The sequence below is a fragment of the Dendropsophus ebraccatus genome, chromosome 5 (genome assembly GCF_027789765.1).
Source record: "Dendropsophus ebraccatus isolate aDenEbr1 chromosome 5, aDenEbr1.pat, whole genome shotgun sequence".
Taxonomy (NCBI): Eukaryota; Metazoa; Chordata; class Amphibia; order Anura; family Hylidae; genus Dendropsophus; species Dendropsophus ebraccatus.
Window position 1 is genome coordinate 141,305,837 of NC_091458.1, and position 13,046 is coordinate 141,318,882.

Here is a 13,046-nt window from a genome sequence, read left to right on the forward strand (position 1 = left end):
TGGAGAATCAATGTATTATTAAAGTGTAATGCTTCAGTTAATTACTTCCAATTGATTGACAGACACAGGCAGCGTTTTAGGGCATCTCATTCCGGAGGAGCCAAAAATCCCATTTATACATTTGTCTGAACATTTACAGAAAGCAAGAGACTCTCGACAGGATAAAAAAAGGCTCCGTCCATAGAGACTGCCATGCTCTAATGGATGAATAGGCTTAAAAGACACTCCTATAAGCAAAGTTTATTATTAAATCATGGAAACATGTTTTATAGAAACAGAATATTTTCTACCAATTCCTCTCTAGGTTAATTTTAGTTCAATAATTAAGTTCAAGTCTTCTTTGAAGCATCACAAAGGAATCATCAGGGGTTGTGATCACGAGCAGTTTTTTTTAAGTTTTCTATTTTTAAAGAGAACCAATCAGAACGATAGTGCTGATTTGTTTCCTTGCTGCACAGTGTAGATCTACTGTGCAGCTCCCGAAGCCACCAGTAGCTTTACAACTGGGAAAAAGCAGTTTTATTCTGCCGTGCAAGCTCACAATTAGTCATCTGGGCGGGGTTGAAAAAAGATAAGTCCATCAAGTTCAACCCCACAGAAATTCCTTCCCGACTCCAATATGGCGATAAGAGTAATCCCCGGATCAGCGCCCTATCACATGTAATCTAGTGCCGATAACTTGTAAGATTATATCTATAGAGAAGCATCCAGGCCTCCCTTGAACTTTTTAATCAATCAGCCGTGACATCATGTGCTGAAGAGTTCCACAGTCTCACTGCTCTTACAGTAAAGAATCTGTGTCTGTGCTGGTAATGAAACTTTCTTTCCTCTAGACATAGAGGATGCCCCCTTGTCATGGTTACAGACCTAGGAGTAAGAAGATCACTACAAAGATCTCTGTACTGTCCATTCATATATTTGAACATCACAATCGGATCACCCCAATTATTATAATTCCACATTCTGTAGCTATGATAGGTGAGAAGCAACAGAACAGTGAAAAAAGATCTGAAAACGGCTTTTACATCATCAGATACGTGCTATTAATCAACTTGCAGTCACTTAATCTAATGGTGGGTTTCCACGTAACAATTATCGTACGAATTTGCGCGAATTCGAACGATAATCGTACGTGTAAACGCAGCGAGCGATCAAACGACGAACGATACATCGCTCATTTTGATCTTTCAACATGTTCTCAAATCGTCGTTGATTGTTCGCAAAAAATTCGCAGATCGTTCCGTGTAAACGGTCATCGCAAAAGTCCAGCCGTCCGCAGCCTGGCCCCCCGCCCGCAGCCCAGCCCCCCGCTCATCCGCAACTCGGCCACGCATCTTACAGCCCCCTGCGCCGGCTCGATCGGCGGCGGGGTGGCGATCGGGCCGGCAGGGGTGGCGATCAAGCCGGCAGGGGGGGCTGTAGGATGCGTGGCGGGGCTGCGGATGAGCAGGGGCCGGGCTGCGGGCGGGGGGCCGGGCTGCAGGCGGGCCGGGCTGTGGGCGGGCGATCTTAAAACGATCACAAAATGATTTTTCCGTACGATATATTGTACCGTCTAAACGCTGATCGTTATGTAAAAAAAAAACGTTACTCCGACATCGTTAATCGTACGATCGGGTGAATTATCGTTCCGTGTAAACCCAGCATAAGGCTATGTTCACACTGCGTAAGTTTCCGGCCGTAGCGCGTTCCGTGAATAAGCAGCCGGAGACTTACGTAGTTTGCGTACAATGGAAAGTATACGATGTACGGCTGCACAGTTCACACTACGTACGAACTTTGCCCGGATCGTACGCGGCGCCATAAAAAAATTAACAAGACCATTGTTTGAGGACGAAAATGCTGTAACTTACGCCCATAGCGTTATATGCGGTCCCGTACGTAGTGGTGATTTCTTCATTTTACAAGCTTTTTGTGCCGATCCAAAAGGTTCTGTGGGGTGTCCGGGGCTAGGCGAAGATTTCCAAGTAAAATACCGCTGTCAGATCGCTACGTAGGGTGCTCGGGGAGTAGACTACGTAAGTAGACTACGGGCGTAAGTTTGCGGTCCGTACGTAGCCGGTCGCAACTTGCGCAAATTCCCGGCCGGAGTTTAACACGTATATGTCCAGCCGCGAAAATATGCGGCTGGACATATACGTAGTGTGAGCCTTAGAGTGCGTTTACACAGACAGATTTATCTGACAGATTTTGGAAGCCAAAGCCAGGAATGGATTTGAGAAGAAGAGAAATCTCAGGCCTTCCTTTATGACCTGTTTTCTGTTTATAGTCTGTTCCTGGCTTTGGCTTCAAAAATCTGTCAAATAAATCTCTGTGTAAACGCACCATAAGCTTCTAGATTTTGAGTGAAGAAACTGTTATTATTCATTAATGAGCACTGTGATTACGAGGATTCAATTTGTGAGTAATGGGGGAGCTGCCAAAGAGTTATAGTGTTTAGAAGAACGCATTTACAGTCCCAGAATATTTAATAGAGACACTTAGTGACTTCCTTTAAATATTCTCCCCAAGAGACAAACTCTAAAATTATTCACTTTGAGATATATATATATATATATATATATATATATATATATATATATATATATATATATAGTGGTGCCTTGGATTAGCAGCATAATTCGTTCTGGGACTGAGCTTGTAATCCAAATCTACTCTTAAACCAAAGAAATCATTGAAATGCAGACAATTGGTTCCACACCCCAAAAATAATGATTTTTTTTCTAAATAACATGTAGAACAGATGAAACAAACAATAAGAAAAAGCTGTATATGGGATATTATAAGTTACTGTACCGTATAGCAATCAGCATGTGGTGTATAATGTATAGTAAGTGCATAAACCTGAGAAAACAGCAGTAGATACAGAATGGAGATGCAGATCCCCATAATGCAGTAGCGTAGTACAACAGGCTAGAATAGAAAAGCAGGGCTGCTGTCAATGGTCTGTGTGGTCACATGACAGCAACGGCGAAGGAAATTATGTTCAGCATGGTGAGAATCACAGAGCTGTGCAGGAGGAAAGTGACAGAAACTTTTCTTTACAGCAGTTTGAATGGCTGAATGTAAGTGGAGGCACATTATAGCAGCAGTGTGTATAGCTGAGTGTGTGTGTACAGTATATGTGTGTATGTATATGGCTATGTTCACACAACGTTTTTTAAACTCTGTTTAATAGTAGTAATAATAATAATAATAATATTTATTTGTATAGCACCAACAGATTCCGCAGTGCTGTTTAAAATTACTTTCGTCATTTTGAGTCTAAAATAACGGACGTCATTTAGCTGGCAGGCCTCCTCTTAGTACATTATTCTAGTTTGGGTTACTAATTGCTCTTTGGGTGTGGCTTAATTGAGAAGTCCATTGAATTTAATACTAAAAACTGAAAAACAAAGGTGACAAAAGAAAAACTAAGTGTGAACAACTAATAAAAAACATCCCCTGTTTACAAAAGACGTCTGAAGATAATTGTCATGATCTTTGATTTGACGTCTACGGTGATAACGTCCGTTATTCAAAACATTGTGTGCATTGGACGTCCGGATTTCCATTGACTTAAATGCATTGCCATTCCAGTCAGTTAAATCACTGAGGGACACAGGACACTGGAAGGACACTGAGCATCCCTCTGCCATCATCCTCTCCAGCAGCCACAGCCCGCAAAGCTCTGGGAGTCAGGTCGTGACATCACCATTTTATCCAGGAAGTGACATCATCATTTTATCCAGGAAGTGACCACCATTTTATCCAGGAAGTGAAGCCTTGATGCAGTAGTAAGTGCAGGGAAAAAAAAGCACTGGCATGTGCATTTCCCGTAATAGGTGTATATTGGTGATTTGTATAACTTTTAGGGGGCAATACAATACAGAGGTACCTTGGTTTAAGAGTAACTTGGATTGAGAGCGTTTTGCAAGAGGAGCTCACAGTTTTTCAAAATTGTGACTTGGTTCAAGAGCACTGCTTTGGGGCATGGCCTGCACAGGGTGGTCTACAGCACTGTACTCTGACCCAGGAAGTCTCCCTCATCTTCCAAATATTAGAAGATCCACTTCAGGCTGGGACTTGCATCAGGGGACAGGACTGTGGAAGTAATTTCTCTATAGCTGTAACCCCTCTCTCCCCATACAGAGAGTGCTGCTATACTTTGCTCACCCTATATTTTGCTCGTTCCTTCCTGCAGTCTCTGTCACCCCTTGTGTTTCCCATCCTCTCCATTCCTGCTATAATGTGCCTGCACTTACACTCAGCTATACACACTGCTTCTATAATGTGCCTGCTGTACAGAAAAGCTTCTGTCACTGTCCTCCTGCACAGCTCTGTGATTCTCACTTCCTGGTCCATGCTGAGCACACACCCCTTCCCCATTGCTGTCATGTGACCACACAGACCTCTGAGAGCTGCCCTGCTTCTCTATTCTAGCCTGTTGTACTTCGCTCCTGCATTTTGGGGATCTTCAGTTTCATCCTGTATCTACAAACTGCTGCTGTTTTTTCATTCTTATGCGCTTACTATACATTATACTCCACATGCTGATTGCTATACTGTACAGTAACTTATAATATGAGATATACAACTTTCTAAATTATTATTTTTGGGATGTGGAACCATTTCTCTGCATTTCAATTATTTTTTTAAAGGAAAATTTGCTTTGGTTTAATAGTGATTTGGATTACAAGCACAGTCCTGGAACAAATTATGCTCGTAATCCAAGGCACCGCTGTAGTTTAATATAAGTTTTCGCCAGACTTCTCCTTCAAGTGCAGCACAGCAATTGAAACATTGCGTTTTGCTGTGCTGCAGTTAATGTATTTTTTTAATAATCCTGCAGTTGTGATGGAATCAATCTTACATTCGCTTTTTTCACCAAGACTGTGGATAATCTGTGGAAACATAGATTTTAGCTATATAGATTATGATATCTGGAGATACTTCCCGCCATGTCTGCTTTATCTCAGGCCCTACCTATTCAGTGAGTGCAGCACAAAGTGGGGAAAAAAATCTAATATCATTTAATTAAAAAGATATCTTGTGCACTGACAGCTCTAAACCACATAAATTCTATGATATGTCTAACTAATGTATATAGTGTATGGTAATAAAATTATAAAAGGAGAATGCGAGACTCAATGAATACTCTCGGCTATCACAGAGCTATAAAACGTATGCACAATATGGGCAATAAAAGGAGGGGCGCTGTGCTGGGCTGCATCCCACAATGTTAGGCAGTCACTTCATGCTTCCATTAGATCTCCATCTGTACCCTGTGCACTCACACACACTACGTCTGGAACATGCCTACACTTTCACTAGTTTAATAGCTTCTTCATAACCCAAAGAGTTAACTGTTTACTGGCTGATTTCTTTTCCCATATTTCATGCTATACTATGGGGTTTCTCCAGGTAAGTGACCTTCATTGTAAACTATTGTACTTGTAGTTATGTGATGTCTTGTACTTTTGCAGCTCTGAATGCTGCTGGACTTGTGACTATAATTTGGTGAACAATGTTATTTTTGCCATTGTTATATAATGTATTTATCACATTTCTTTAGGGTGCTTTAACTTATTGTTGGTGTTTTATTATTATTATTATTATTATTATTATTATTATATGAAAAAAAATTAATTGACATATTAACATTTGCCATTTTTGCTAAATTGGTTGAGAAAAAAAAAATCAGGCATCTTATAGGGGTTTCTAAGGGTACAGTGTGAGATTTCTGCGCTATTCATCCAGAGATGGTACAGGAATCTATACACAGGCTGCAGGAACATCATTGAATGAATGGGACTGATTTTCAGCTCTGTATATACTATACACATAGTGCCCTCCTGTGTTTCCTATGGTTGACGTGATCAGTCAGCATCCTAAGCATTCACTAGTCATTCTAAACATGCACATGCACTTTTTTCGATCAATCTTTTCTTTAGTGAACGTTTAGTGAACATTTAGCGAATGTTTAGTGAGATAGTGAACGTTTGTGTTACAGGATTATCCCAAATAAATCATTTCATAACATAATACATAACAGAGGTATTAAAATATGTTAGTAAACTGGAAATTCTCAGTTTTATTGAAAACCGCCCCACTGATAGTACCTTAGTCTTCCCGGTACCCCAGTAGTAGAAGTGGGCACAAGGTTAATAATGCAGGGGGTTACTTACCATTTTGTAGCTTAAAAAAAAACTAATTTAGTAATTTATGCCATCAGACGACTTCCACTAAGTCTATAAAGGGAGTAAAAAAAAAAAATACACCAATGGAAAAAAAAATAAATGAATAAAAATACCCCACACACACACCCCCTTGTTCACCATTTCATAAAAAAAAAAATCTGCCCAGAATTCTGAAAGGCTGTGGTCCTAAATTGTGAACACAGCATAACATTTAACATTTAAGGTCCTCCTTCTGGTCTGTCTGTATGACCTGCATGTGGTCATTGGAGGATGCAGTGCAGCTGTAGACACAGCCAGGATGGGGAGGGGTTAGTGTAAAGTGTCCCCTAAGAAGCAGAACAACCATCATTTTGACAGGTGTTCTGCCCCTCTACAGTAAGCAGTGATCTGTATAGATCGCTGCTTACTGTCTAGCCCACAGGGGGTTAAGTGGCAATGATGTGCCTCCTTATTTAATCCTTTTTTTTTTTTTTTGCTGGCCCAGGGAGGGGGGGGGGGCAGTCACTGGACTATGTTTATTAGCTAGAGTTGACCTTTATTAGAGGCATATACTGAAAATAGTGTGTATTCTATGGAACAGATTATACAATTCAGTATTATGTACCTTCCCTTTGGGTGTGGTAGTAGAGTATTGTTGTACCTTGTTAGCCATAGAAATCAGTAGAACAGAAAAGAAATCAGGCGATACCTTTTGGAGGCTAACTTTTGGAGGCAAATATACTCAGTTAGGCTCCAAAAGGTATCGCCTGATTTCTTCTTTGGGTGTGGTAGTAAAGATGTAGGAGAGAATTCCACTGAGTTTATATGGCAACCACAACCCCACAGGATTTAGTGGTATAATGTGAGTGGAAAACATTCGGGAACTTTGGGTGTTTAAGTTTAAAAGCATTTTTCTCTAGTGGGTGTGTCTCTTGTAAACACAGACGATTGCAACTTAAAGGGGTACTCCATTGATGGGGGGGGGATTTTCAAATTGGCTAGTGTCAGAAAGTTATATAGATTTGTAATTTACTTCTACTTAACAATCTCCAGTCTTCCAGTACTTATCAGTTGCTGTATGTCCTGCAGGAAGTGGTGTATTCTCTCCAGTCTGACTAAGTGCTCTCTGCTGCCACCTCTGTCCATGTCAGGAACTGTCCAGAGCAGTAGAGGTTTTCTATGGGGATTTGCTGCTGCTCTGGACATTTCCTGTGAGGCAACCTTTCTCAGTGAGTAGTCGTGAGAGTGGAGTATGGGCCATGCTAGTCCTGTCGGTGCCATCTTGCTGCTTTCTGTTCCTCGGGTAAAGTAGAATTTTTTGGGGGGTTCACAGGTTTGTTGTGCCATTTCCTACTGTTAGACATGGTGGGAGATGTTTGTATGTTTAGCAGAGATGTTTAGTGCTAGTATTTGCTCAGCTCTGTCACTAATTTAGTGCATGCAGAGCTGTTAGCCCTCTCACATACAGTCAGGCTGCCAGACCATGCTTCTCATGGAACAATCTCAATAGCTTCCGTATGATGACATTGTGCCTGCGACCCATAAAACAAGATTATCCCCTCACAGATGACCCTCTCCATTTGAGGCTATGGGCCATACCTTGACACCTATCTCAAAATTTGTCTCTGAGACGTTTTAATATAATTAAATACATATAATATATGATAGATATTATTAGTCAGAGACCTGTCAACTTCTCCAGCTATAGATGTGGAAAGACTTCTGAATAACAGGAATTGTGAGAATGGTGTTCTCATAAGGGACACCACTTGAAAAACAGAAGAAGAATGATACATACTTTGGGGTGGAAGAGTCAAAGTAAATTTGCCATCTCAATACTGGCAGATGTAGTAGACAGCCCAACTCTCACTGAAAGTGAGCACCGATCTGTGGGGGCTGAACAGATTAATGACTGGTGGTCGAGCTGGAGACGATCTGGCAAAGTCGCAGCTCACTTAGCCCTCCCCATAGGGAACGCAAGAAGGCTGGGCCATAAGAAATGTCGCTGTGTATAAGGAGGATGGGCAGTGGGTGGGAGAGAGGATTGGCCAGACTATCTTTGAGTCACCAGTTATTCAAAGTGTATTGGGGCCTTTAAAAACAGATACCCTGTTTCCCCCCAAAAAAGCGCTAGGTCTTATTTTCAGTGAATGTCTTATTTTTACCTTGAAGAATTCACATTCATTCTTTAACAAAAAAAACAAAAAAATTATTATATACTGTACAAAACGATCTCCCACAGCAGTTCCTGGACCACTTGTACAGCAGGGATGGTATTGCAGCTTCCGGCCACCAGGGGGAGCTCATCACAGCACTTGTACAGCACAGCATGGACAGTGTACAGTATGGAGGCAGGCGAAAGGATAACGGTGGACTGTGTGCAGCTTTACATCTGGCATTGTACTAGTGTGTAATAATATAAAGTCACAAGAAAATTGTAAAAAGGGACATTTATTAAAACATGTGTATATATATTTATTATTTTATTTTTTTACAATTTACCCATTATTCTCTGAGACTGTAATGGAAGAAAGTTACAGATTACCTATAACTGATCATTTTGGGTTAAAAAGGAAATTGGTTTATTCACAAAGTGGATGTTTCTGGTTGCAGTCACAGACATGATTCACGCCAAGCACCTGATTGATGGAGGAATACACTCCTCATTGTCCGGAAGACGATATACGACCCATCACAAATTGCAGGATCAGGACGACACCCAATGCCATGAGGACGTATTTAACACCGTAATTAGTTAGTGTAAGGGCTGCCTCCTATTTAAAATAAGAACAGAGAGTGGGAAGAAGATTAGGTATCAGACAAGAATGTAGCATAATGTATACTGTATGTATAAGACTATAAAAATGGAAAACAACATTATTGAGCTTGGGGTAAGTATTACAATATACTGTAAAACCTCTGTCTTGCTTGAGAATGTTAAAAATAACTTTACACAATATAACTCCAGGTGTGAAACCATCCTGTCCAGTTCTAAAGCCACACTGACTGTGGATCCGAGTCCATATCTCCTGCTGTTGTGCAAATGGAACAGACAACAGGTAGAAATGATCAGCAATAAGGAAGACACCAGGAGGCAGGCCAGTACACCAGAAGGAGGAGGCCGTAATGTGCAGAGCATGGAGCAGATTCCAGGAGACAGGCCAGTACATCAGGAGGAGGGGGCCGTAGTGTCCAGAGCATGGAGCAGATACCAGGAGACAGGCCAGTACATCAGGAGGAGGGGGCCGTAGTGTCCAGAGCATGGAGCAGATACCAGGAGACAGGCCAGTACATCAGGAGGAGGGGGCCGTAGTGTCCAGAGCATGGAGCAGATACCAGGAGACAGGCCAGTACACCAGGAGGAGGGGGCCATAGTGTCCAGAGCATGGAGCAGATACCAGGAGGCAGGCCAGTACACCAGGAGGAGGAGGCCATAGTGTCCAGAGCATGGAGCAGATACCAGGAGACAGGCCAGTACATCAGGAGGAGGGGGCCGTAGTGTCCAGAGCATGGAGCAGATACCAGGAGTCAGGCCATTACACCAGGAGGAGGGGGCCATAGTGTCCAGAGCATGGAGCAGATACCAGGAGTCAGGCCATTACACCAGGAGGAGGGGGCCATAGTGTCCAGAGCACGGAGCAGATACCAGGAGGCAGGCCAGTACACCAGGAGGAGGAGGCTGTAGTGTCCAGAGCATGGAGCAGATACCAGGAGACAGGACGGTACCCCAGGAGACATGGAGGAGGCCGTAGTGTCCAGAGCATGGAGCAGAGACTAGGAGACAGACCAGTACACCAGAAGCAGGGGGCCATAGTGTCCAGAGCATGGAGCAGAGACTAGGAGACAGACCAGTACACCAGAAGCAGGGGGCCATAGTGTCCAGAGCATGGAGCAGAGACTAGGAGACAGACCAGTACACCAGGAGGAGGGGGCCGTAGTGTCCAGAGCACGGAGCAGATACCAGGAGAGAGGTAAGTACACCACAAGGAGGGGGCCTTAGTGTCCAGAGCACGGAGCAGATACCAGGAGACAGGCCAGTACACCAGGAGAAATGGAGGACCGAACAGCCGTCTATGTGCTAGCCAGAGGTAACCGGACTACCATCAGGTACTGGGATTAGATCCTCAGACTCACTGTGAGATTATATACAGGTGCAGTGGGCCCTGGGCATGCTAAACTCTGCTGTCTCCAGATCTGTCCATGAACTACTGGTTGCACTGCTACATGAATGGAGAGGAGGTTATTTTAATTTAAAAACAGCACATTTCTACTCCTGTAAGACATATGATATTACAAACTTTGCTTCGTGATAAAAACCCTTTTAATGACTTTTCTTCACGTCATGATTCCTTGTGTAGTCAAAATTATTAAAAGGCATTCAGAGATTGATCTTAATTGTCTAATTTTCTGTAAGTTCAATATTGTTAACTAAATTCAGGTTCACTTCTGTGATGGAGGCACCACGGGGGCAGTTCTCTTAAATCGGTCTTTGCTCCGGTTCATAGAGGGCATATTGGTTACCTGATGACTGGTCCATATTCCTACGGAAAATGTGCTTACAGTCACTTAGGAAGTCAATTAGGAAGTTATTTGGAAATATGGACATAGCCCAGTGCACCTGCTGTGTTTCCAATTCATTTCAACAGAGAGTGACCGCATATGCATAAAAGTGAGAGGAAACCCTCTTGGAATTAAGGGGTGAAAATCTTTTTCTTTTAATTCAGCTGGTTTCAGAAAATTATATAGATTTGTAATTTACTTCTATTTGAAAAATCTCCAGTACTTATCAGCTTCTGTATGTCCCGCAAGAAGTGATGTATTCTCTCCAGTCTGACACAGTGCTCTCTGCTGTCACCTCTGTCCATGCAAGGAACTGTCCAGAACAGGAGAGGTTTTCTATGGGTATTTGCTACAGCTCTGGACAGTTCCTGACATGGACAGAGGTGGTATCAGAGAGCACTGTGTCAGACTGGAGAGAATACACTACTTCCTGCAGGACATATAGCAGCTGATAAGTACTGGAAGACTGGAGATTTTTAAATAGAAGTAAATTACAAATCTATATAACTTTCTGGTACCCCTTTAATATAGTACACAAGCGGTACAATATGGTTAAAGGGGTTTTCTGGGCAATACAGACTGATGACCTATTCACAGGATAGCTCAGCAATCACTGATCAGCGGGATGCTGATGCTCGGCACCCACACTGCACAATAAACAGGGCCAGAAGCAGTTGGCTCCATTTAGGCCCCCTTCACACGTCCGGAAAATCTGTCCGGATTTCCGGACTCATAGGCTGACATTAGACACGGACACCCTTCCGGATTTTTCCGGAAGGGTGTCCGTTCCGGAAAATAGGACCGGATTTTTTAGATCCTGTCCTATTTTCGTCCGGAAATCCGGCACGGACGCCCCCTATAGAAGTCTATGGGAGCGCCGGAATCACGGGCATTTTCCTGATGTATATCAGGAAAGTGCCCGCGATTCCGGATTGGTACAGAGCCAGCCCCGGCCCCGGACCACAGCACAGGACCACCACCCGCCCTGCACTCTGGCCGTTCGCCCGCACCCCCGCCCGCTCGCTCTCCATCCTTTCCCAACGCCCCCCCCCCCCCCCCCGGAGCTCACCACCGGCCCGCCCGCTCTCCATCCTCCCGCCACTCCTCCCCCCCCGGAGCTCACCACCGGCCCGCCCACTCGATTTCCTGACAGTAAAAACTGACACGGACATGTGAATGGGGCCTTACTGTGTACAGTCGTCACAACCTATTCAAGTGAACAGCGGCAGAACTGCTATAACAAAGACCGGCTCATGGACAATAAATAGAGCGACTTGCTTCCGATGCCATTCACTGTGTAGTGCTGGAGCTGAACAGTCCGTGACTGGTGACCAATCCTGTGGACAAATTTTATCCACTTACCCAACCACCATGTCTGGTTATCCAACGTAAAATGCTATTTTCCACTAGATATCTAGCAAGCCACCACGCAATTTTCTTTAGAAATCCATGATGTCCTTTTCTCCAGATGTAGACAGCCATGCGATAACCAAAACCAAGCAGCATTAAAATGCGCCCCCAGTTCACCCCTGTTTTAAAAACACTGCAAAAAGGTTTGCAATCATTAAATTACTTTATAGATTTTTTTTTTCAGAAAAAAATGGGATGATAGCTTAAGGGATATTGAAACAAATTATAGTAAGCGGTGAGAAAATGACATACATGCTGAATTGATAAAAAAAAAAATGGGAATTTGGAAAAATAAATTACATTTTTATAATTTTTTAAATAAAAAAATATATAGATCTATCTATCTGTATACTGCCACGAATATAGAACCAGTAAGAAGCAATGTGCGGACCTGATTCTATCCTGGATTAACCCTTAGGGGACAAAGCCAGTTTTCATTTTTGCGTTTTCGTTTTTCCCTCCTCGTGTATATAAGGCCATAGCGCCTGCATTTTTCCACCTAGAGACCCAAATGAGCCCTTATTTTTTGCGCAACTAATTGTACTTTGCTATGGCAGATGTAATTTTTGCCTAAAATGTGCCGGGAAACCAGAAAAAAATTATATGTGTGGTGAAATTGAAAAAAAAAATGTTTTTTTTTTATTTGGGGGGGGGGTTGTTTTTACTCCGTTCGCCCTGGGGTAAAACTGACTCATTATATATGTTCCTTAAGTTGTTAAGCTTACAACGATATGTAACATGTATAACTTTTATTTGATTTGATGGCTTGTAAAAAATTAAAACCTTTTAAAGAAAATATATGTTCCTTAAAATCGCTCCATTCCCAGGCTTATAGCGCTTTTATCCTTTGGTCTATGGGGCTGTGTGAGGTGTCATTTTTTGCGCCATGATGTGATCTTTCTATCGGTACCTTGATTG

General features: G+C 42.7%; 2 protein-coding genes across 2 annotated transcripts in view; one reads left to right on the plus strand and one right to left on the minus strand.

The window, feature by feature from the left end:
• Positions 1 to 5,370: 5,370 nt before the first annotated feature.
• LOC138793869 (NADH-cytochrome b5 reductase 1-like) overlaps positions 5,371 to 13,046 on the plus strand; it is a 67,539-nt gene continuing 59,863 nt past the window's right edge. The window contains exon 1 of the mRNA XM_069972586.1: positions 5,371 to 5,403. Within this exon, the coding sequence (XP_069828687.1) occupies positions 5,389 to 5,403 (15 nt within the window). The 5' untranslated portion in view covers positions 5,371 to 5,388. The remainder of the gene's footprint in view (positions 5,404 to 13,046) is intronic.
• The window catches only part of LOC138793870 (bcl-2 homologous antagonist/killer-like), a 39,671-nt gene continuing 35,251 nt past the window's right edge, over positions 8,627 to 13,046 (minus strand). The window contains exons 5-6 of the mRNA XM_069972588.1: positions 12,081 to 12,261; positions 8,627 to 8,932 (exon numbers count right to left, since the gene is read on the minus strand). Of these exons, the coding sequence (XP_069828689.1) occupies positions 8,822 to 8,932; positions 12,081 to 12,261 (292 nt within the window). The 3' untranslated portion in view covers positions 8,627 to 8,821. The remainder of the gene's footprint in view (positions 8,933 to 12,080; positions 12,262 to 13,046) is intronic.